This window comes from Cydia strobilella, chromosome 21 (assembly GCF_947568885.1).
Source record: "Cydia strobilella chromosome 21, ilCydStro3.1, whole genome shotgun sequence".
NCBI lineage: Eukaryota > Metazoa > Arthropoda > Insecta > Lepidoptera > Tortricidae > Cydia > Cydia strobilella.
In genome coordinates, this window is record NC_086061.1 from 6,104,251 (window position 1) to 6,130,339 (window position 26,089).

General features: G+C 39.6%; 2 protein-coding genes across 3 annotated transcripts; one reads left to right on the plus strand and one right to left on the minus strand.

Annotated features, from left to right (window-relative positions):
* The first annotated feature begins 11,768 nt into the window (after positions 1–11,768).
* LOC134751258 (cilia- and flagella-associated protein 144) lies at positions 11,769–14,651 on the plus strand. The gene is made up of 5 exons (XM_063686641.1): positions 11,769–11,893; positions 12,270–12,429; positions 12,992–13,085; positions 13,680–13,754; positions 14,640–14,651. The coding sequence occupies exons 1-5, from the start codon at positions 11,770–11,772 to the stop codon at positions 14,649–14,651; spliced, it is 465 nt and encodes a 154-aa protein (XP_063542711.1). The 5' UTR covers position 11,769.
* Positions 14,652–15,679: 1,028 nt separating this feature from the next.
* On the minus strand, positions 15,680–22,998 carry LOC134751085 (coiled-coil domain-containing protein 103). 2 transcript variants are annotated; one of them, XM_063686432.1, is made up of 3 exons: positions 22,990–22,998; positions 19,337–19,480; positions 15,680–15,830 (listed from the first exon to the last, which is right to left on the minus strand). In XM_063686432.1, exons 2-3 carry the CDS (start codon positions 19,477–19,479, stop codon positions 15,728–15,730), a joined length of 246 nt encoding a protein of 81 aa, XP_063542502.1. In that variant the 5' UTR covers position 19,480; positions 22,990–22,998; the 3' UTR covers positions 15,680–15,727. The 2 variants fall into 2 exon arrangements, with proteins under 2 accessions (XP_063542502.1, XP_063542501.1); XM_063686431.1 differs by lacking the exon at positions 22,990–22,998 and having other exon boundaries at positions 19,337–19,484.
* Positions 22,999–26,089: the final 3,091 nt, after the last annotated feature.

Genomic DNA, 26,089 nt, shown 5'->3' on the forward strand with positions numbered 1-26,089 from the left:
GAAGATATCTTTATGAAAATTTTAAAAACATTCAGACTTTTAGAGTCACTGAAAAATTATCTAATATAAAACAATTGAATAAATCAATATTATGGCAAAATCTTGCACAAATTAATCTAGTCCCACAGTAAGACCTAACACCTAATATATTATGAACATGACTGCAATACAATAAAGAATAAGCTTAATAAGGCTTGTGTTGTGGGTACTGTACTAGACGCCGACATATTAGTTATAATAAATACCTATACATATATAAATACTTAAATACATAGAAAACATCCATAACTCAGTAACATATTTGTTAAAAAACCCAATATAGTTATTTGTGCAACAAGAGAGGAAAGTTGGTTTTTCTTGCGAGTGTTTATTTTGAGTCCCGAAAAAGCGAAAGACTCTATAATTGAATCACGAGAGAAGCGAGTGATTCTAAGTTAGAATCTTGAGCGTAGCGAGGGACTCAAAAACACGAGATGTAAAATAACTTTGCTCTCGTGTTGCACATATAATTTTTCACCTCAGTAGTGAGAACGTATTAAAGGTTAACTATATATCGAACTACACAAAATAATACAGAAACAAAAATAAAAAGAAGTGACAAAAGTAGGCTTGTTCGAGCTGCTGAGGTGAAAAATAAATGCCCTTACCAGCATTCGAACCCGGGACCTCCTGCCTTGCAGACAGGGTCAGTACTAGGCTAGGCCATTTGAAAATTGAAAAATTTAAAACTATTTAGTTATCGAAATTACAGCTTACTACATAGTAGAAGAGTAAACTTTTAGAAGTGTTCTATTGTTAAAAAGCCTAGGAATAGTGTCCTGAGCCCATTTATGTTTTAATATTTGCTTATTCAACAGGTTTCCCCTGTAGAAATGCATTTTCTTTATTAAACCAATCGAAACAATTGCATACCTGGCTTTTAAAGTCCAAAACGCTGCCATTCATTCAATAATATACCTTAAACGCAAAAAAAATACAGTTGAATTTCCAACGTCCAATGGTCTAAGTGTTTCGTAGCAGTTCGTAGCAGCGTAGCACGTCTACGGCGTAGTTGGTAACTTATTTGTTGAAATGTTTGACAAACAACATGGAGTTTCATTATGGCGATCTTGAGAGTCTAGGGTCCTTTGAGAACTATACAGAAACTATATTGTTACTTGAGGTTGATATATAATAAGATTGTTGACGTTATTATTACGCGATAATAGCATTTTCATTTTCGTGTGTCGTGTAATAAAGCCTGTTTATCTTTATGATGGCCGTAATTTGCGGTTTTTGAACGCATCATAAAGGGATTATGTATAATATAAATATGTGTAGATAAAGACATGAACGATTCAATACTCATCTAAAAATGACTACTTTCTTCTTATATCAGAAGTATTATTTTACTAATATTTGGTGTTTTAGATAAAAAATAATTGAACTGTTCCTTTGACTATCTTCCGCACGTGTGTCACGGCTATTATTTTATTGATATTTGATATTTCGAATGTTATGCTTGTATAAAAATGCTAGCTTTAGCCCGCGACTTCGTCTCCGTGAAATAATAATAATGATGATTTGATATCAACTATCTATGTAGTCCTTCTTCTTCTTCCTTCCTTCCTTTTTTTATTTATTCGATTCAGCGGTTTAAGCGTGAAGACGTAACATACCTACAGTTAGCCAGACACACAGTTATTTTTGCATTTCTAATATTAGTAGGGATTATTAAACTAGTTTCTACTCGCGACTTTGTCTGCGTTAGATGATGATGATTGATAAAAACTATCCTATCTTTTCTCGAACCTCAAACTATCTCCATACCAAATTTCATATTTTTAGGCACGGAGCTAACAGACAGACAGACCTACGGAGTTACCTGCTATCACATTTTACAAGCTTTTATTTAAATGGCAATGGTTGTTTGTAATATGTTTGTTCAGGTCAAATCTTGCTAAATTTAACCCACTTCCTATTGTTCTATTGAGCTCTGAAACTTCAAAAAAAAAAAGAAAAAAAGTCATTTATTGTCGCAGTAACAAAGTAGTAGTAGGTACAATAAGCTTAAATTATAGCAGTATTATACATATACAAGTAAGAACTAACTATATATATACATATGACTTTTAGAATCACGTACCTCCACCTTACAGAAAACCGCAGCCAAACACTAGACCCTACTCATAGTGTTGTGTTCCTGCCGGTAAGTAAGGTTGCCAGAGCTCGAGGGAGAGGAGTGTTGGGGTCGGCAACGCGCGTGTAATATCTCCGGTGTTGCAGGCGTCCATAGGCCACGGTAACTGCTTACCATCAGGCGGGCCGTATGCTTGATTGCCATTTGAAAAAAAACATACATATTTAAGTTGGATGACAATGCAATATTATGGTACCATCGATGATGAACTGATGAACACAGGGGGCGGCAAAAGGAACTCAGTGACAAAACAACGTACCCTAATTGTGTTTAGGTTTGTTAAAATTGTCTCGATGAGTATAAGTTGCCCGTTGATAGGAAAGTACAGTCAGCGAAAAAAGACTGTATCAAAAATATATTTTTTTTTCAAAAAACTTAATAATTTTAGTAGGGATATATGTAATTGAATTTTCCCTTTGCTAAGAGAAAGCAGTTTCACGCATGAGTTCCACATTATACCCTTTATCCGCGTGCAGCTGACCGCGTAGAAAATAATAAGATATTGTCCGGTACGGCCGCGACATGCAAAATTAATATAGGGGAGGACAGGGATAGGAAGGAGCATTTTTTATTTTTTTATTCATAAGCCATAAAATATTATATATTCCCTTTACTAAAAAGAAATGCAAATCAAACTCCTTTCTGATAAGAGCTTGCAGATTTAATAATGATATTTTCTCATAAATTGATATATTTAATGACTCCTTGACTAAATTTAAACGTCAAGTACTTTTGGTTTTAAAAAAACAAACGAATTAAATACACTGTAATTTTACACTTAATTGCAAATTTAATGTATAAAAATAGTTTTATCTTCATTAATTAAGCCCCTGTCCTAATTCGACCCTTGTTGTTAATTTTTAAGTTTAGTTATCCCGTATTTTGTTTTTCTTTAATGAGCTATTAAGTGGTGGCAACTGTCCTGGTTTATGAATTATGTATAAGACACTAGTTATAAGAAACATGTACCGTTTGTGCCCAAACAAAACATTAAAACATTATATGTGTAAATGTTGATGTTAGGCAATACAGTGAGAATTAATAAAATTTTACCCAGTGGGTGTATCTACATTTACATACTTATTAACTAACAGTTTATATTATAATATTCACTTAGGCTGTATTCACTTAAATTGTTAAATGACAATTTTTTAAGTGCTGTCACAAATTTCAAGTCATTGAGTCTACTTTGGTGGAGGCGTGTCTCGCATAACATGGCTACCTGCAGAAATCTGGGCTACAGAGACTACTTACCATGGCTTAGGCGGGCCGTATGCTTGTTTGCCATCGACGTGGTATTAAAAAGATCTTTATTGAATTCTTCTTACTTAAATTCTAACGCAAGCCAGTCTTTAAAAAATTTGATTCAACTATTAATTATTAAATCACTACATAGTATAAAACAAAGTCGCTTCTTGCTGTCTGTCTGTCCCTATGAATGAGATCTTTAAAACTACGTCACGGATTTTAATGCGGTTTTTTTAATAGATAGATTGATTCAAGAGGAAGGTTTATATCCATAATACATCAGCATTGCACCCGTGCGAAGCCGGGGCGGGTCGCTAGTACACAGATAAAATACTTTTTTTTCTAATATTTTTGAAGAGTCAAGTGTTGGTTAATTATTGGCTTTAGGACATTGATTCAATTTATTATACATTATGTTTATTATATACTCAGTTACTTTTGTTTTTTCAGTGCAGTGCGATGTGTTCTGCATGTGTATAATTATTTTTTATTTTCAGTTTGTGGTCCGTTTCTCCCGGTTTTACCCTAAGCGGACCCTCGCGGTTCGCTGCGCTCCACGGATTTAATAAAACACGGTAAGAGCTCAGGTATCATGATGCGTAGGTACTTCATTTTTTTTTTTTAAAGTCTACAGGCCTATAGGAGGTAGGCCGAGGTTAAGTTGTGCAGGCATTTTTTGTTAATGTGAGAAAGGATTTCGATAGCAAACATATCCTAGATCCTAGTCTTTTCTTCATTTTGATGTACTTACCTGTAAGAGGGTAATAAATAAGAGACTATGGCAACACCACTTCATGTCAAGATGGCTTCATTTATAGATACAGTGTTGTTTAAAATAAAGATTACTTTCTAATAAAACATTTTCTTATTAAATGGCGGAGCCGGTAGGATGAGAAGATGTTTTATTAGAAAGGTATGTAGTAACCCTTTTCAACCTTAGTACTCGGATTTAAGGTTCAAATCGAATTAAACTTATGAATCACTGAACTGACTCATATTGAAATTAATTACCAAAACTGACTATTTTGCATATATCTTTTGTCTTTCGTAAACCGTTTGAATTGGGGGTCTGAAAAGGGTTAGAAATAGGGTTCTGCCATCGTTATCGCCACTCGGTAATAGCTCAATTTATTAAATAGACGATTTTAAAAGCTTTCAAAGACTAATCGCTGTAATAAAAATCTGTCTTTTTTAAGCATTTGCCATCGCTGTGTAAAGTCGGGTACAAAAGGTAATTTTTAGTCGCTTTATGGCAAGGGGCTGCATTTGCGATGCGAATAATATTATAAGTTTTTGACAAAAAAATACTTTTTTGGTACAAGCTCTTATCGCTGACTGTACTTTTCTTTCCACAGGCAAAGACTGATACTCGATAGAATTCTAACAACCCCAAACACATTAGTTTGCGTTGTTTCATCACAGGATTCCTATGGCTAACTCATGTCTCCATCATCAGATCAGCACGATGGTACCATAATATTTCATTGTCACCCGACTTACATATTTATGCAAATTTCCAACTCAATCGGAAATTGGTAAGTGGGTCAAATTTAACTTCCAAGATTTGACCCACTTTATAGTTCGTTTTTTTTAGCATTAGAAAAAAGGTAAACAATCTTGACGGCTCTTTTTATTTAAAAATATTGAAAAACGCTTTTAAAAATTTGTTTATATTACTTATGAAAGCAAAAGAATTTAAAACATCGTATATTTAAAAGTCATACATACATACATACATACACATACACACATACATAAAACAAAGTATATGATTTATAATTGTAACATATATAGGTATATATTACGCGAGGCCGATTTTTGTTCATCCCATCAGATCTACAGTTATGGTCCGATTTTAATAAATTATATGTCATTTGATTCGTCTCATGCTACAGATTTGCAATAAGCTCTTAGTTTTTTGATTTTTTGCCGAAAAAGTACTAAAAAGTTAATTTGAAAAAATTTACCACGTGACCTTTGTTCTGACTTGAGATTGAATTGAACTCAAACCTATATCCAATGTATGTAAGGTATTCAATCCATTTAAATATTTGTTTTGAGACTGTAACATGCATACACCATAAAATTTTATTATTGTGTTTGATAACATGTCAGACATGTGTCATCCACATCGTACTCATCAAGATGACACATGTTAATTTTATTGTTGCTTTGGCACATAGAGGTAGGATCCTATAGAAGTGGCTTACCGCGTGTGCCCGTGAGGGACAGAATTTGTAGGCCACCAGCCCACCAAACCATACAAAACGGTGGGGAAAAGCATCTATATTTACTTCAAAAAGCACGTACGGCGAGGTTTGTTCTTATGAGGATGTTAAATGATGTCGGATCTTTAAGGTAAACGGTCAGCCAATGGGGTTGGCAACTGTCAAAGGTTTGCAGAGATGGCGCCATCATAGCTTGCCCCTTTTTCTATGAGATTTGGCTTAAAGGGCTGGCATCCAGGCAATTAAAAAAACAAAAATTTGTCTCAATTGTAGGGATTGACAGGGCAAGCTATGCTGGCGCCCTCTGCTAATTATGTCGACCGGCCAACCCCATTTTCCGCATCGGTCCGCGCCCTTGGTGCGGTGCGGCGTATGTGCGATCGTATGTAAAAGCCGTAACAGACTACCGCTCCGCACCGCGATCTTGGTGCGCCACACCCATAAGTGAGAGCGAGAAAGAGAATATCTCGAAAAGCCGTATTGGTGCGGTCAAAATCTCTTACTCGCTCTCACTTATAGCTACGTCCTTAACGTATGTACAGTGACAACCTTGCACACTATCGATACGTGCGCCGCACCGCACCAAGGCCGCGGTGAGGTGTAATAGTCTCTAACGGCTTTTACGATAGTCTGTTAAATACGGCTATAATATTCATTTCTCGCTCTAACTTAAAGCTGCGTCCTTAACGTACGTACGGTGACCACCTTGCGCACTATCGATACGTGCGCCGCATCGCACCAAGGTCGCGGTGAGGTGTGATAGTCTCTAACGGCTTTTACGATAGTCTATTAAATACGGCTATAAAGCGGCTAACACATTACCGCACCGCACCAAGGTCATTGTGTGACTTACTTATGGGTAAGTAAGACCGAGAAAGCAATATCACTTTCTCGCTCTTACTTATAGGTGCATCGCACAATGACCGGTGCGGTGCGGTAATGTGTTAGGCGCTTAAGGTGGGGGCCGTACGCCGAGAGCGAGAAAGAGATATTTTGACGATACCAAGGTCGCGGTCCAGTCGTTGTACAGACTTTCAAAAAACTAAATTTAAAAAAACTAAATTAGGTTCAAGGGCCTGACACTCTTTGATAGAGAAAGATAGTCTTATTGCGATTCCTATCAGAGGAAAGAGAAAATAGTGCCATGCTTTATTTTCATCACCGACTGGGCATTTTTTCATGGTCGGGTTTGCTATGATGGCATAACCCGACTATGAAAAAATGCCGAATGAAATGGAGGCGATGGCGAAATACCGAAATTTATAAGAGTGAAAGAGAAAAAACCGGCCAAGTGCGAGTCGGACTCGCCCACCGAGGGTTCCGTACTTTTTAGTATTTGTTGTTGTAGCGGCAACATAAATACATCATCTGTGAAAATTTCAACTGTCTAGCTATCACGGTTCGTGAGATACAGCCTGGTGACAGACAGACGGACAGCGGAGTCTTAGTAATAGGGTCCCGTTTTTACCCTTTGGGTACGGAACCCTAAAAAGGATTATGCTGCCATACATGAAACTGTCAATACATGAATATGTCTTTCTCTTACCCCTGGTCCATGGAGACTATATAAAGGAGCCAAATCTCTATGTACGAAAAGTGTCCATCAAAAAACAGTAATTAGGCGGCGCCACCATACACCGAAATACTACTAAAAACAACCTACGTAATTTGGTCGGGTTATTTGTTGCCTTATATGGTTCATGTTATACACATGTTCCAGAGCCTAACTAGCGACACCGGAGAGATTAGGAACTATTATTTAAAGCTGAAAGCGGTCACTTTTGCAACAAATCTGCTTCTCCTTTCTATACCATCCATACCGTGGTCGCTCGGTTTCATGTCTATAACTACGTGTATATACTATGTCTATTATTAGGTCAGAGGGTCTACCGCGAAAACCGAAATTCGCAAATTGCGGGGATCTTTCTCTTTTACTCCAATGAAGGCGTAATTAGAGTGACAGAGAAAGATGCCCGCAATTTGAACTTCGATTTTCGCGGTATAGCCCAGACACGGAATGTCACGGAATGTTTGTAAAATGTTTGTAAACTTCAGTCTCATGAATAATAGGAAAAAGAGAATTAAATATAAATTATACTCTAGCCCTATGAAATTTTAGGCATGCGAGCCAAATGACAAGAAGGCATCTTATCCACGAAATCTTGATTTACCGTATCATATCGCGGTCGCGTATCATGATTTTTAGTTTAGAAAGATGCGAAAAGATAGACAATAAGCAACGGTCAAACACGGTCCGAAAGATTTCTCCGAGAAATTTTTATTTTTATAGCAATTTTTCTCTAATACCCTGCTTAGCTAAAGCTACATATTTAGCAGAAGAAAATGAGCATCAAAACCTCCGTGCTGAAACCAGTGGGTCCGCAGACCGAGCACTCATGATACGGCCTTGCGAAATGTAGCTGTTGTGACTGTCAAATGGTTGTTTCTGTTTGTACAAATGTAAAACATACCATTCATATAAGTTACTCTATAATACCATTGTTCGAGCTATTGAGGTGAAAATCATATTTTCGCTGTCAAAGGAAAAGATAATTTAAACGATTCGATATGAACATACCTACAAAGTACGTAAACCGATCATCATGAACGTGCAAACAAAGAGCATATTATCTTTATGTTCTACGTGCAAATAACACAGCGTCGAGAAAGAAGTTCTACATGCACGCAGGGGCTGTGCCCCCCAACTGACAACGGCTGTTATTGTGACAAGTTTTGACTTTTGTGTGTTTATTTTCTCTGTACTTATATTTTTAAATAGTATTTAAATAGTGATCTAAAGCTCACGTAAGTTATTGTTTTGTAGTACATATTTAATGGATTGCTGTGTTTGTAATAGGAGTTTCCAAACTACAAAGGGTCTACATATACATCAGTCCCGCATCCATCATGTTCGCGTGTGCCCGGCCCCTTCCGTTCCCAGTCCCCTATTCCCAGTCTTACGTCCAAGCTTAACGTGTGGTACCTGGACGACGGCACTATAGGCGGAGACTCACAATCGGTTCTGGCAGATCTATCCCTAGTAATACAGAAATTTAGCGACATTGGCCTAAAACTCAACTTTGATAAATGTGAATTATACATTTCCGAAAATTTAGAACCCTCTTTAGCATCCCAGACACTTCAAAGTTTTTCGAATTTAGCCCCCAATATTAAAATCCTATCAAAGGACAATCTTCACCTTCTCGGCTCCCCTATTTTCGAAGAAGCCGTTCCGTCCATTTTGGCTAAATCTATTTCTAAATTCCGTGTTAATTCAGATCGCTTAATTAAAATTAGTAGCCATTCGGCCTTATTTATTTTAAAATTTTGTTTGATGGTTCCCAAATTTACCTACTTGCTCCGCTGCTGCCCTATCTGGAAATTCGCAGATTTAGTCCAATCTATTGATAGTCTCCTAAAGTCGCAGCTTGAATCAATTCTGAATGTCCATTTCTGTGAACAGGCATGGACCCAAGCTTCTTTGCCTATTAGGTTTGGTGGTTTAGGAACCCGCAAAATTTCGAGTGTTGCTCTGCCGGCATTCTTGTCCTCAATCCATAGCACGTCTGATCTCGCAGGTAAAATCCGAAAACGGCATCAAACTGCGAGATCGCGTGTATGGAGGAGGCCAGGAGTGCCTGGATAGCTGGGCTCAACCTACCTATACCACCTAGACCTACGGGGCAGAGAGCTTGGGACAACATAGCTTCCGACGCCGTCCTGAAGGCTCTAATACACACGTCCTCGGGTAAGGACCGCGCAAGGCTCCTTGCTGTCTCCCGATCTGAGTCTGGACACTGGCTTCATGCATACCCATCACCAAACACGGGTACATTCATCGATCCAGGGACCCTCCGAATAGCCATCGGTCTCCGAGTTGGGGCTGATGTTTGTGTGGACCACAGCTGCGTCTCTTGTGGGGCTAACGTTGATCGCCTAGGCCACCATGGACTTGCCTGCTCTTCGGGCGCCGGCCGCCTATCTCGTCATGCGGCACTCAACGACATCATAAGAAGGGCGCTCGTCAGCGCCGGCGTCCCCGCTGCTCTGGAGCCCCAGATCGCGCGGGACGATGGCAAGCGCCCCGACGGGATGTCGTTGATCCCATGGAGGATGGGCCGTGCACTGGTGTGGGACGCTACCTGCGCCGATACGCTGGCAGCGTCCTACATTTCATCAACCAGCAGAAATGCCGCGGCGGCGGCCGACGCCCGAGAGCGCTTTAAAGCAAATAAATATGGCTGTCTCGGCGCCAACTACGAATTCGTAGCTTTTGGTGTCGAGACACTCGGTCCATGGGGCAGGGGTGCACGCGGGCTCCACAAGGAGCTCGGAAAGCGGTTGAGGGAGGCAACGGGGGACCCTCGCGCGGGCAGCTTTCTCGCGCAAAGGCTTGCTATCGCGATACAGCGCGGGAATGCTGCCTGCGTGATGGGCACTTTGCCAAGAGGTCAGGGTTTGTTATAGGGATTTTTATTTTTTTTAGGTAGGTTTAGTTTTAATCGTTTTATTTTATAAGTAGTCTTAATTTTGTTTTATACAATTAATGTAAATTTTATTTATCATCTTTTCAATAAAGCTTTTTCATAATTATGTCTTTTTTGCATCAAAACTAACGATCACAAAACATGCTGGTAGGTGCTACGCGACCGAAATATAATACGCTAAAATTATACAAACGTGTCGCCATTTTATAAGAAATAATTATGTGTAAGATTTCATATTCTGTGGGTATAGTCAGCATCAAATAGATAGTGACAGCCAGTGATTCATCTGAAGATGTCACATTTCCTGATTTCATTAAGCGTTCAGTCTTAGGCTGCCTGTCCACAGGAGCGGAGCGAGGTGGCGGAGCGATGAGCGAGGAAAAAATCCACCGACTGAATGGCATAAAATCTCCGCTCTGAAATTTTAATGAAATTCTATTGCTGGATTTTATCCCCGCTTACCGCTCCGCTTCAGTGGACAGGCAACCTAACTTTTAGAACCATACTCTAGCGGCGTTTTGACGCCGCAACAGGTCTCTAGTTGTAACATGTTTGCTGTCTTATTTTTCAAGTGATTTTAATTAAAAGACGTCAAGATTGCTTACCTTCTTTCTAATGCAAAAAAAACGAACTATACAACATCATCTGCTTTTAATTCTAACCTCTTTGGTTTAGTAACCTACCATTTTGTATTTATGATACAGGGCCCGCCTAATGTGTTTTTATGACTTTTGTCAATGTCATTAGACAAACATAAACACAAACATTCAGGCAAGCAATTATTTAATCAATGTTTTTATACATTATATACTCCACCTACTTCTATTAGATCACAGTCAAGATTTACCCGGGACTTTAATTACTAAAACGTGAGTTTTCCACTAGGAATGTACAGTTGTCATCAGATATAGCGGCCAAAATGTTCAAACATAGAACATGTAATTACTTTAACGTCTTTGATAATAGAGAATGTGTTAAGATATTTGTGACGCATTGTCCGCTCCGATATATATTGTGGCGATCGTATCCCCCACCTTAAAGGAAACCGTTTTTTTTTTTGTTATAATGGCTTTTGCTGCTAGGGCACTTTGCCAACGTCAAAGGAAACCGAATGAGGGCTAACGCGTATGAATTCGCCGCTAGGGGCGCTAGTGTAGATGGTGGTCTTTTCCATAGTTCAAAATGTCAAATATCACTTGTCACTTCAATGACTGACAGCTGTTCTTTAGTCTTTTGGACCACCATCAACAGACGCGCCAACTGGTGAGCAAAAAAAACGATAGCCCTCATTAGGGCGCGTACACTCGCATGTGCATGTGTCATTTTCGCAAAACGTCTCTCCTGTAAACGGCCCTATTACAAACAGGTGATGTCGGAATAGGATCAAATTTGAAGTGATTCGTACGTCGCTACGATGTTTGAGCGAAACAACGCTATGCGCGTATTATAGCGACATCCCGCACGCACGTCGGAGCGACGTGCGAATCGGATGAAGTGTGCCGTGCGCCTTACCTTAATTTTAAGAATGTAGGAAATAAGGTCGTGTTCATATATTTTTGGCATGTTGTCTGTGCCGATATTTTAGACTTGACTGTAATTTTTTCTTTTCTGTATGTTTTCAGGAAATATGGGTGACGGAAAATGTACGTTCGGGACTCGTCCCCCCGTCGACCTGCAGATGCTCAACGAGAAGATTCACCGGGAGGTAAAGCACTTTAGGAACTACAAGACTTACCGGCCTAACTTTGGATGTTAGTACCTATTGCACTTAAGTACTTACTGTGTATTTTCTATACAGGTAAGAAATAAATTAAAAGTGGTCATAGAGTCGCGATTTTGAGCCTCACCCGAGGCAGTGAATTTTTCCACTTTTATTTACCTAAAGGGTAAAAACGGGACCCTATTACTGAGACTCCGCTGTCTGTCTGTCTGTCCGTCTATCACCAGGCTGTATCTCATGAACCGTGATAGCTAAACACATACTAAAAACAGAATAAAATAAACATATAAGCGGGGCTCCCATACAACAAACGTGATTTTTTGCGTAATGGTACGGAACCCTTCGTGCGCGAGTCCGACTCGCACTTGGCCGTTTTTTCATAGGGGTAACCCTACTCGTATTCACAGCTCTACCTGTCGCCACAAAGTTCTACGCACGGCACGACCAGCTCAAAGACGAATCAGAAGAGCAGACAAAGAAGGTCGCCGATTATGCCTACAACGTGGCCCAGACGAGGGCCAAGGGACCACACAGCAAGTACCCTGCGCCTGTCACTGAGAGCCATGTGTAAGACTTCTTTTTAACTCACTTTAAGAGAATTAATCGGTTTGTTACCAAAAAGACTATTATTACGACTTTAAACTCTCGCGTTTTGATCACATATTTAATTATACGAAGTGTTTCGTTGGAATTTAAGGTAAAAACAATGAAATTTAATCGCGTTAGACCCATTCGTATAATTAAATAAGACTATTATTTTCGTAGTCTACATCTAGCGTCAAGTAGCGGAACTATCAGTACTGCTACTCGACACTAGATGTCACATGTGTGTTAGAATAAATTTAAAAGTGGAAAAATTACTGCCTTAGGTGAGACTTGAACTCACGGCCTCACGGCGTAACTGGTGAATTTCCAATATGACTTGGAACTCTGGTGGCCGTTTAAGAAGTGTATGCTCTTACGTCGCTAGGGTCTCTTAGACCCATATAGTGGGAAGATTTGCTGACTATGGATGAGGTCTTGGTGGCTCAGTTGGCAGAGCGCTGGAGCTGGAGCGTCTCACCCAAAGCAGTAATTTTTCCACTTCTAAATTTATTCTAAACCTAACTTGCTGTTTTTTCCCCTATAGATACGGCTGGTATACAACCCCTCTTGTGCACATGGACCGGAACGACACGCGTTTCTACCACCCGAAGAAGGAGAGCTCCCACACCAAGGTGGAAGTCATTATTCGCATGTGCAACCCCAAGAAGGGGTAGACCACTGACTACACAGACAGTTCGAGGTGGCTCCTATTTAAGAGAAATTTCAATTGTGAAATTCTACAATTTGAGCAACACAACTGAGTTCTATTCTACACCATTTTTACTACACTCATGGACAAATTTAGACTAACTCAAAAAAAAATGTATTTACTAATTTTGAAATTGCTTTAGGTGCTGTAATCCAGTAATTAAATCTTTTTTTTTTGCGTTCCTCTAAATTTGTCCATGACTATATAACAACCCAGGTATGCCCCAAAAGCTTAATGTTTGTAAATATTTTTAATTTACACGAGTACGTAAATTAAAAATATTTACGGGCGTTTTGGTCGTAATTATCCTGGGCGCAACTGAAATAGGTGATCGCGCTCCCATACTAAATTTGTACGGGGGCGCTTATGTGTGTTGACTTAGATTCTCTTATATGTTCTATCTAGTAGTTGAGGTGTCTGTGATTAATACACACAGGGGTGACAGGAAAATAAAAATGTAAAAACTGTAAGATATACAAATATACAATTTTTTTGTGACACTCAATAGACTTTTCTTTTTGAGGTCATCATTTGCATGTGCAACCCCAAGAATCGAGCAGAAGGTAAACACACAGGGGTGGCGGTAAATAAAAAAAACGTACAAGTGCGAGTCCTACTTGCCCACCGAGGGTTCCGTACTTTTTAGTATTTGTTGTGATAGCGGCAACAGTATCACGGTTCATGAGACAACCTGGTGACAGACAGACATACGGACAGTGTAGTCTTAGTAATAGGGTCCCGTTTTTACCCTTTGGGTACGGAAACCTTAAAATGTAAACACTGTTAGTTTTAAAAATATACCAATTAATAGTGGCCGGTTTCGCACCTGGCACCCTGACCTTGCGGGGTTGCGTAGTACATAGGAGACATAATTATGTTTTGTAGTTTTTCACAAATATAATGAACAATTGTATATTTTTAATTGGGTTTTCCAGTTCTATAAGAATTTCTGCTACGAAGTAAATACGCCGGTTTTCATGTTTTTTTTTTGTTTACTTCCTATATTGTTTAAGCAGTTTACCTACAGTTAATTTAGAATTAATAAAGCGAAAATAAATGTCATATACGAAGGAAAAAATTACCAAAGCCTCCAGAGCTGGAATCGAACCAGCGTCCTCTGTCGAAATTTTCAAGTATATGACAATTTCCTGAGGGCTTGTGGCGCCCCCTGGTCATCCCTAAGGTAGAACAGTATAGATCGACCTCATAACCGAATCAACTCGACTGATTAAATACGGGCTAGCGAAGAGATGGCGGTATGATGGCGGTCATGGCGCTGTCATGTGTTATTTCACACTACCTACTATTTAAACTATAAACCGAAAAAAAACCGACCGCCTCCTGTTTTGAAGTCGGTTAATATAATTAACATCATGTGTTGTCGCGTAAACAGAGGACGCGGGTTCGATTCCAGCTCTGGACACTGGAGGCCTTGGTAATTTTTTCCTTCGTATCGTATATGACCTTTATTATCGGTTTATAGTTTAAACAGTAGTAAGTTATATCTACTTGAAATAACGCAAATTAAAATATTTTCATAGACTAATTCAATTAGTTCTTAGAATTAGAGTTTTGAATGATTCAGGGTTAGTTTCACTAGACTTATATTGACCGGGATATAGACCGTGATTACCTTTTGTATTATTTGTGAGCTCCCGATATTTCGACGCAGAGTCACCCGTGAACATGATGCATGTAACTGCGTCGAAATATCGGGAGCTCACAAATAATACAAAAGGTAATCACGGTCTATATCCCGGTCAATATAAGTCTAGTTCTTAGAATTTTCATTAATGTAAAACAGAAGAATAATTAGCAAAGTTACCTATGATTGATCAAAAATTATGGTTTTTCTTGAATTTTTATTTTCTTTTGACTTCTATTATAATTATTGCACACAGCTGTGCGAGTATGTGCTACATGATCGAAAGCATTACTTACAGAAATCTCTAAAAAACTAAGGTTTAAGAATAAAATGTTCAATATTTTTTATCTCCCTTTTATTATGATTTAATCAACATCATTTAAGCTATTTTTATTCCGTTTCGAGCCGGCAGCGAACTGGTTCCATCCTCTCGGACTCTTTCGCTTGTCGGCCTTTTCTAGAGGCCTCAAATGTGCTGCGGCCACTCGGTCCCTGGAACAATTTAACAATTTGATAAGTTTTTTCACAAGCCTCTATCGTTGACTTTTCTTTCATCAGTCAACTAATACTTATCGAAACAATCCTAGCAAACCTAAACACATTAGGTTGCCTTGTTTTATCACAGTTCCTATGGCCGCCTCCTGTGTCCATTATCATAATGTTGCATTGTCACCTAACTTACATGTATGTCAAATTTCAGCTCAATTCAATAATGGGAAGTGTGGGTCTTATTTAGCTTGCGAGATTTGACCCAAACAAATATATTACAAACATTGCAAGTTAAATTAAAAACCAACTGATAATAAAAATATACCTACCTATTATTTTGTATGAGAACACTAAGAAAGTGGGATTTTAGAAAACAAAAAATATTTCTCATTTATTATGATAGATAATTAACATAATTTAAGTCATTTTTATTCCATTTAATGCTTCGGACCGGCAGCGAACTGGTTCCATCCTCTCGGTTTCTTCTGTTTGTAGTCGGCCTTTTCTAGAGGCCTCAAGTGGGCTGCGGCCACGCGATCCCTGTAACAATTTACTTGATATTGACTCGGGCACAGCCACTTTGCCAGTAGAAAAAGTCGGCAAATTTGAAAAATGAAGGGTGGATCTCCCATTGAAAATTTGAATTTCGCCTTTTTTTCTACTGACAAGTTGGGTGTGTTTGAACAAAGGAAATTAAGTAGGCATAGTGAAGGTTGGCGGGTGGACCTATGAAATCTTGCATTATTTCATGCAAAATGTATGTATTTATATTGTACCTTCAGTGTACCTGAGTGCTCACTCCATACATTCGTTTTCTTACCAAAACGACTATTATTTTCGTAGTCTACATCTATCGTCAAGTATTGTGTGTTGGGCCTTAAAGGTGACGGATGAAAAAAGATTGCATGGATAGGATAAGGAATGAGTATATAAGAGGAAGCCTGAAAGTTACACCCAGAACAGATAAAGTAAGGGCAAATCGCCTAGCGTGGTACAGGCATGTTATGCGGAGGGATGAAAGTCATGTGACGAGAAAAGTATTACGAATGAATGTGGAGAGAAAAACGAGGAAAAGGTGGATGGCCTGTGTGAGAGATGATATGATATGAAACGAACGCAAGTGAATGATGAGATGACGGGCGAGAGAGAGGTATGGAAGAAAAAGACATACTGCGCCGACCCCAAGTGAATAGGACAAAGACAAGCGAATGATGAGTCTACATCTAGCGACAAGTAGCGGAATTATCAATACAGCTACTCGACACTAGATATCACATGTGTCGCGACTGACGAAAAGTGTATCCTACCAAAAACATTTTCATGTAAAATGTTGCCAAGATGAAACCATAAGGCTCGCACTATCAAAAAGTTATCAGATTCTTGTAGAGCCAAGCTTCTAACTCTACAAGCCCTAACACAAACTCGGCATCTTATATACAATCTGCTTTTTACTGATTCCTGTTACAAACTTCAACCCCCTTTTCCCCGTAACGCCCTTTTCCACCCCCATTTCATCCTTACGGGGTGATTTTGGAGTTAAAAACTATTCTATACTAGCGTTTGCCCGCGGCTTCGTTCGCGTGGAGTTAGTTATTTGGGTAGCTTATTTTTTTAACTAATCTGCATTTTATCGATTGCCCATAAAAACTTCCACCACCTTTTCACCCCCTTAAAGAATGATTTCTGGGATAAAAACTACCCTATTTCATTCCCCTGGACTCAAACTATCTCTATACCAAATTTTAACTAAATCGGTTCAGCGGTTTAAGCGTGAAGAGGTAAGAGACAGAGAGACAGACACTTTCGCATTTATAATATTAGTATGGATTCTTCCCCATAACAAGAACTACCTACATACCGTTAAGCGGTTGCTCAACAATTTACAACTTATATAAATTATATTACAGGAGTTGAAAATAGAGTTCCGGTTAATCCGGTTATAATATTAGCTGAAAATCATTGAGCATGAGACTTTTCATTCGCCGCGACATCTATTGTCGAGTAGCAGTACTGATAATACCGCTACTAGACGCTAGATGTCGACTACGAAAATAATAGTCGTTTTGGTAACAATGTCTACTTAATTCTCTTTGGTTTGAGTATATGATTTTGCATTATATTTTGCTGTAAAGGGCCCCACTGACTATCATTCCGCCGGACGATATTGGCCTGTCAGTTAGAACAAAAAATTTACAGTTCCGAACAACGAACAACTGACAGGCCGTTATCGTCCGGCGGACTGATAGTGGGCCCCTTAAAATAATTTGATCGAAGATGCAAACGTGAGCGTCGACTGTTTTAGCGAGTGGTTTTCGTGGCCCTCTAGCAAAGAAGTTGAATTTTTTCAGGGAAGGAAATAGAAAGATTTGAAAGAAGTTGTGTATGTTAACACTAGTGACTCTGTGAGCTGTAGACCTCGCGATTAGCTTAAAAATGTAAAAAAACTTACTTCGTTGAGTTATTATAACAGCCATGTGCCCTACTGGCGCGTCTCAATGAAGAAGCGGTTAATTTATTTTAATTTAGCAACAACGAAAGACTGGTTTGCCAGACTACCTATAGTTTTGCTGCTAAGGTGAAACATACTATTAAATCATAACCGTCTTCGTCGTAGTCGAGTAAAACAGTAGACACTGAATTGTGTATCAGCTTTTTAAGCGACATTAAAGCACAAAAGATACGTTACACGAAGCTTAAGCACCTTCTTTGTGAACTAATGGCTGTAGTCTCTGAGATGTTCCTGAGGTTCTATTCGAGATGCGCTAAGTGATATGACTGCTTGTGGCTTTTTAGGATTCCGTACCCAAAGGGTAAAAACGGACCCCATTTCTAAGACTCCACTGTCCGTCTGTCCGACTGTTTGTCTGTCCGTCTAAGCTGTCTGTCACCAGGCTGCATCTCATGAACCGTGATAGTTGAAATTTTCACAGATGATGTATTTCTGTTGCCGCTATAACAACAAATACTAAAAAGTACGGAACCCTCGGTGGGCGAGTCCGACTCGCACCTGTCCGGTTTTTTTTGTAAAAAATTATACTAGCACTTATAGTTTACTTTAATGAAAATTAAATGGTTATTTGGCTTATTTGTGATAAATGATAAGACCATAAAAGGATGCAAGTGTCAAGAAGATAGTAGGTACCTTTTTTACCCAACTGCCAAAAGGAGGTTTACAATGCCGGCATTCTGTCGGCCTCTCATGGGCCTGCTTGTTAACTTACACGACGTCGGCCTCGCGTATGCATCTGTGAAAAACTTACCTAGACTCCTCGTAAATCATAGACGTCAACAGATCGAGACAGTATTTCACGCCGGCCCACCGCGTACAGCTGTATAAAGCGCAGGTTCGCCCACACGTGGAATACTGTTCTCATCTATGGGCAGGAGCACCCCAATACCAGCTTCTCCCTCTGGACCGCATCCAGCGAAGAGCGACTCGAATTGTCGGCTGCCAGCGTATTTCGGAACGGCTTGACTCCTAGGCGCTGCGTAGAGATGTGGCCTCGCTCTGCATTTTCTATCGCGTGTATAACGGGGAGTGCTCCGAGGAATTGTTCAGATTAATCCCTGCCGCTTCTTTTCGCCATCGCCCTACGCGACAACATTACCATCCTCACCACTTAGATGGTTGGCAGTCCTCATCTGTGCGTTTCTCTAGAAACTTCCTACCTCGCACAGCTAAACTGTGGAATGAACTGTCGCCTGCGGTATTTCCGGACCGATATGACCTTCAAACCTTCAAGAAAAGAGCGTATTCCCATCTTAAAGGCCGGCAACGCACTTACAACCCCTCTGGTGTTGCGGGTGTCCATGGGCGGCGGTAATCGCTTATCATCAGTTGATCAGTCTGCTCGTTTGCCTCCTATTTCATAAAAAAAAGTACTTAGTGCGTAAGGCATCGCATTTAACAAAGTTACCGTGCCGGCCTCACGTAGACCTCCGCCCAAACTCCTCATAAGCCTTGACAGTGTGCTTGTCGTCACAGTTCACGTCGTTGCCTAACCAGTATTCCGCCGGCCTCGCGTAGACCCCCGTTTAAAACTTACGCAAACTCCTCATAGGTCTTGGCGGTGTGTATGGCGTCACATTTCACGTCGTTGACCTGCCAGTAGTGCTTGTCGGCCTCCACACACCCCCGAAGCTGGCCCTCCATAGCGGCGAAGTCCTCAACTCCCAAAGGCTTGTCCATCCTTTTAATTAAATAGAGAAATATTATTAACAAAAACAAATAAATATGTAGGTATAATATTGTCTTCGGTTACCGCGAGTTTCTAGTTACGACGCTGTAAAGGGTTCGAAAACGTCGGGATGTATTATAAATTCAATATACGCGATATAATCCGTTTTCATAGTTTTATTTCACAAATATGTAGGTACTGAAAGTTCGATATAGTGTTACTGGTACAACTAGCTGCAAAATAACATGGTCACTTAATGAATGAATTTATCAATAATTTGTGTACTGTGTTTTCGGGAAATCGTTTTTTTCCAAGTTGCGATTTCTGCCATTGGCAATTAAGTATTACCACTTTATTTTTTCTCAATATCTTCCTTTTGTAAAAGCGTTTTTAACCGTACCTAAGCGTACGTATTATGCGGTCACTCCCTATGCTTATCCAGACTATCCAGAGATCCTAAAAGTATTCATGGCTGCTACCAACGCTTGCTTATCACTTATCACCTGATATTAAAAAACCCCTAAATGTGATATGCGGCATAAAATGCGTAATCAATAACTTTCTCTGCACCTTAATCGCCGATATAAAGTATATAAACAAATGTATAAGTACTATGTGCGAGAAGGATGTATGTTAACGGGCCTTAATAGTAGGTATATTGTTGAAAATAAACTGGCTAAAAGCGTGTCGGGCCGGGCTTAATAAAGGGTTCCGTTTTTTCATACGATATGAAAACACCAAGCAAATTACGTTTTTTTAATAAAATGAGAAGTTTTTTAGAAAAACGCATTAATGACGCATCTGATCGTGTTATTTTCAAAACGTTTAAACTCGAACGTTTTTAGACAAAGATGATGAAACTTAAAGGATCAGTTTTTGCTAATTTGGCTACTTATCCCGGTATCAAAAGAAAACAGCAGCAATTCTTGAGATAAAGCCCATTAATGTCCATTTATTATGTCCACATAGCTTGGGTACGATGACAGCTGTCATCTCAAATCAACTGCGATTTAAGGTTATTAATTGTATGGAGATGGCAACTGTCACCGTACCCAAGCTATGTGAAAAATATAATAATACCCTTTGGGTACGGAACCTTTTGTCACGCGGCTCTCTGGAGGTACAGTCAAGTGTAAAAATATGGGTGCATATAACTTACTCAAAAATATGTCCCATAGAGCTATGGAACATATTTTTGAGTATGTGTGCACCCATTTTTTACACTTGACTGTACCTACGATTGCCGCTCTTTAAGTCACCAAAAATAATTAAGTACACTAATATTCTTAGACTATTGAAAACATCGTCTGCGGTTTGTGGAATCAACTTTTTGACCGACACATATCTGTCCACAACTTTTAAGCTTGGTTTGTTGTAAAATTTCCCCTTTAAATAATGGCTTTTTAAAACATTCAGGGCTCCGACTGTTAAACTTAATAAACATAAACTATGTATATTAGAAGCCCGATTTCTTGGTAACTCCAGAGACATTTTGAGTAACGCAACACACTAAAAAGTGTCGGTCAAAAAGTTGCTCCGCCCAATTTCTACTTCAGCTATCCTCTATCGGTTATCGGCTAGCTTCTTCTCAAAAGTTTTCCAACCTCTGTACTGGTAGGTTTTGAAATCTCACCCTGTATGTTTACTATTTATGTTTACTTTTAATTTCCGACGTATCAACTCAACATCAACACGGGTCATGGCCTCATGGCCACGAAAGGAAGGTAAATAAATATCGTATTTGCTTGGGGCATATTCAGAATTGATATCGAATTGGTATTAAATTTTTCAGGCGTCGATCCTATTGATATTCCATCCTAAGTTTTCTAAATTGCGAAATTTCCACATGGAAAAAATTCGGTAACATCATATTTTTGAATAGGAATCGAAATATTCCGTTTACAAAATGAAAGTTTCCTATGTAAATTTTCCTGAAAGTTACGAGAACTTTTCTAACTTTTTGGAAACTTTCTGAAACTTGATTCGCTTACGTAAAAAAATAAAAAATTGACACAATCACAGTACCTAATATACATTCAATAAATTTGTACACATTATAATCATCATCAGGTTAATCTTAACATAAATCATATTCATTATTAGATAAATCTTCAAACTAAATCGTACACAATACTTTAAAAAAAACCTAAGAACTAAAAATAATCTATAAAAAAAAAACCTTAACTATAAATAAAACTTAAGTAACCTATAAAAAACTACTCGAATAACCCACCCCGCATCGTTCCCGACGCAAAGGTGCCCATCACGCTCGCTGCGTTTCCGCGTTGAACCGCAATTGACAACCTCTGCGCCAGGAACGACCCGGAGCGGGGGTCGTGGCCCCTTTCCTGCAGGCGGCGCCCCAGTTCCCCGAGAAAAGATTTTGCCTCCGCGCACCAGCACCCAGACGTCTCTACGGCAAGGGGAACAAACAAGTAGCTTGTTAGCCCCGAGTACTTGTCCCTCTTTAGGGACGCCGCCTGCTCAGCGGCAGCTCCCGCCGATCGCACAGTGCGGTGCGTGGCGGCGAACGTACTGACGCAGGACATGTGGCATCCCACAAGAGGCACTTACCCCTCTCCCACGGCACCAGGGTCAAACCGTCCGGCCTACGTAAAATACAAAAGATAATTGAAGTATGCTATAGGGAAGTCATCACGTACGTGTACTTATATGATCATTTCATGAGTGCCGACTTTTACGATTAGCCGACTGAAAAATATGAAAAGCTGTATTAAGGAGACGGGTGATTATATCTTGTAATACGTTATAAAGCAAATAATTTACGCGATCACTTATTTTTGTATATCTGAATTCAAGACTTCAAATGACATCATTCCGATTTTGGTCGCACTTTTCATTATGGCTTTTGCTATGGTAGCCAGCGTCATGTGTCAGGTCGAGAAGAGCCGTGAGTTTATTTTATTATTTATTATTGACAATCAATCTAGTACATTGTAAAACTGTGGTCTCTACCAACTTTAGTGAGTATCTACACGAAGTAACTAGTTAATAATCTGTGGTATCTACCCCGTATCTACTCTACTGTTATTTTTATGGAAGTACGGGCGTCCGTTGTCTGGCGTGGGTGCACGGAGCGGGCGCACGCACGCGGGTGCCATTGTAGGTAAAATCCGTCGCTCGCGCCCGCGCCAGTTACACAGCGTCTTGCGTAAGCGAACAACTCGCGAACGCGAAGCGGCGCGGCGGGCCCACGGCGTTCGCGTTCGCAACGAGATCGCTCACGTAGGACACTTCTATAGATATCAAAGGATTGATTTACCCCGCACCGCATCGCTTCGCGTTCACGTGTTTTTCGCCTGCGTAGTACGCTGCGAGCGTTTCTTATACTATTTACCGTTAACCCGCTCGCCCGCTCCGTGCGACCGCGGCAACTAGCGGACGCCTTGCAACTACCTACCTATGGCTGTCAAGATCCTCAGTCATGGGGATTTGATGTACCGCGTATGTACCTATATAGACTAAAAAGAAGCCTAACTATTATATTTTACTTACGTTACGTTTGATTTTGACCTGACGCAAGATTTGGTACAGATTTAAAAATATAAATTTTTCAATAAGTAAATAAGAAACAACTCAATACGGCAGAACACAACACCAATGCCTCCAATGATTAAAACAAGTTGAGTTACCATAGCAGCGGTTGGTAATGGGCTTAAAAGCAAGTATACTATAGAGTTGCCACTGCGTGCGCCAGTGAAGGACAGAACATACACATTTTAACCAATAACAATCTACGTTATTTAATCGGGTTCATTTTAAGCCCGCTCCAAACTACGCGGCGCGAAGCCGCGAACGCGAGTGTGGAGTCGATTTCGCTGATTAGCGAACTAGACTCCACACTCGCACTAAAGAAAGTTAAGTAGACATATAGTGCTGACTCCATACATCAGTTTTGTTACCGAAAAAGACTATTATTTTCGTAGTCGACATCTCAAGAAGCGGATTTATCAGTACTGCTACTCGACACTAGATGTCACTTGTGTCGCGACTGACGAAAAGGGTATTGCTCAACAATGTACAACGACTTAATATTTATAAGCAGGAGGAGTTGAAAATAAAGTTCCGGTTAATCCGGTTATAATATTAGCTAAAAATCGTTGGCCTTAGACTTTCCGTTCGTCGCGACATTCCGCTACTTGACGCTGGATGTCGACTACGAAAATAGTCTATTTGGTAAAAATACTGATGTATGGAGTCAGCACTCTGTCTTCTTAATTCTCTTTGGTGGCACTTAGGATTGCTTTGTTTAGAAGTAGACAGAAAATCATGACAAGGACAAACAATAATAACGCTTTCGCTGCTACTCCTACTGTAAGTTCCATAAGAGATAAGACCATCCCGTTCGGTCGTTTCCGTCACCTTCCTTGTTATATCCATAAGATACTAGAGTTAGACCAAGAAAAGTCTGCTACGATTTTGACAAGTGTTATTTTAAACGTAAAACTTCTATGAAATTATGACGTATAAATAACACTTGCACTGCGTGTGCTATCAAAATTGTTGCAGACTTTTCTTGGTCTCACTCTATGGATCCATTACACTACACGCTCGATATCTTGATCCTTGAGACCATTTGATACTGAGCGACACATGTTGTACGCAATCAATCATCAAGACAACTTGAGATACCAAAATCCCCAGTTATTCTTTTCAATAAACCCAGTATTTAGCATAAACAGTCAATACACGGCTAAATTAAAATGCTCAGGCCAGCGCGCGCGGCTCCTTAAGCATTCCAATCGACGATATTGCGGACAACTATTTCATAAGAACGGATAATTGGAATTGCCGCTAACACCTCAAGCGCGTTAGGACGACGACACGCCGGCGGTCGGGACGCTAGGAAGGGGCGTTTCAACCGCGACGATAGATGTCGCTGCATGTGCCATAAAATTGGGCGACGGTAATTGCTTACTCCTATATCATAAAAATAATTTATCAAAGCGTCAACATAAGCTATGTACACTAAAAGTTGGAGGCATTTTTCTATGTGGGTAGTTTTGCACATTGTAGCTTCCTCACTCACCCGTTGACCACGAACGCTGTAAAGGGTTCGAAACGTCGGGATATATTATAAATTCAATATACGCGATATAATCCGTTTTCATAGTTTTATTTCACGATATGAAATAGTTGTCCGCAATATCGTCGATTGAAATGTGTGTGGGTATTTCTTGTTCATACAATGTTTGACTATAAAATTCGTGTTATTTCTGTTATTTTTATAAAACTTCCTAACATATAAATCACGATAAAATAACAAGTACTTTGTAACACGAACTTGTGCCTCGTATTAAAGGACAGGTCCAATTTTGGCTACCATTTTTAGGGTTCCGTACCCAAAGGGTAATAACGGGACGGGTAAGATTCCGCTGTCCGTCCGTCCGTCCGTCTGTCACCAGGCTGTATCTCATGAACCGTGATAGCTAGACAGTTGAAATTTTCACAGATGATGTATGTCTGTTGCCGCTATAACAGCCAAAAACTAAAAACAGAATAAAATAAATATTTAAGTGGGGCTCCCATACAACAAACGTGATTTTTTTTTGCCGTTTTTTGAGTAATGGTACGGAACCCTTCGTGCGCAAGTCCGACTCGCACTTTGTCGGTTTTTTTTACCTTTAATAATATTTACTATGTAAATCGTAATAAACCACCTCTGCGGGTGGCCTGCGAACGTCACGGATGCCTTTAAGTTCCCATCGCTTTACGAGCGCTGGCGATGTTAACCAAGCCGAACGTGTAGCTGTAACTTTAACAAATCCCTTAAACTCTATTAGAGTCTAGGTCCTTATATAAAGAAGACTGAACACCCCACACAACGCCGCCAGAGTCGTAAATAATATTATTTTTACATTTTAGTTACCTACCTATTGCCATATGTTGATTTGGAGTTGCAGGCGTACATAGGCTACGGAGACTGCTTAACATCAGGCGGGCCGTATGCTTGTTTGCCACCGACGTAGTATTAAAAATATATATATATATAATTTTATTTTCCCCTCACTAGCTCGGAAAGCCGTCTTTTATCCTTTAAAACAAGCGGGGGAAAACGCATTTTATCCACTAGTGGGGAATGTAATTTGACCTTAGATGGAGTAAGTTTAAGTAGCTTTTGACAGATAACAAAACGTTAAACCCTCATAATAATGGTTCGTTTGATATTAATTATAATTAAATAAATGGTTTGAGAATCTAATAAAAAATACCAAATTTAGCTTTATTTAATGATTTTATGTCATAAACCTTAAAGTTCCATAAGAAACGTTTGTTTTTTAGTAGATGAAAAACTGAATTTCAAAAACCATATTCACAAACTCTCCGCTAGAATAAGGAAATCCATATTTATTTTCAAAAAGCTCGAAACACTGCCGATGATTCTGTACTTAAATTAGTTTACACCGCGCTCTGTCAGTCTGTGATTAGCTACTGCATCACAGTTTGGGGAAGTGCGGCTTAGACCTCTATGCTGGAAATTGAACGGGCTCAACGCTCTGTTTTAAAAGTGATGCTTAAAAAACCCTTTCGATTTCCATCCATAGATCTCTATGCCGAAGCAAAGGTCTTGACCGTACGTCAGTTATTTTTAATGAAAAT

Coding starts and splice junctions, on each gene's coding strand:
- LOC134751085 (XM_063686432.1), bottom strand. CDS start 19,479: ATGGACAAGCCTTTGGGAGTTGAGGACTTCGCCGCTATGGAGGGCCAG. Junction 15,831..19,336: donor AAGACCTATGAGGAGTTTGC/GTAAGTTTTAAA, acceptor AAATTGTTACAG/GGATCGCGTGGCCGCAGCCC.
- LOC134751258 (XM_063686641.1), top strand. CDS start 11,770: ATGGGTGACGGAAAATGTACGTTCGGGACTCGTCCCCCCGTCGACCTG. Junction 11,894..12,269: donor TTACCGGCCTAACTTTGGAT/GTTAGTACCTAT, acceptor TCGTATTCACAG/CTCTACCTGTCGCCACAAAG. Junction 12,430..12,991: donor CCTGTCACTGAGAGCCATGT/GTAAGACTTCTT, acceptor TTTCCCCTATAG/ATACGGCTGGTATACAACCC.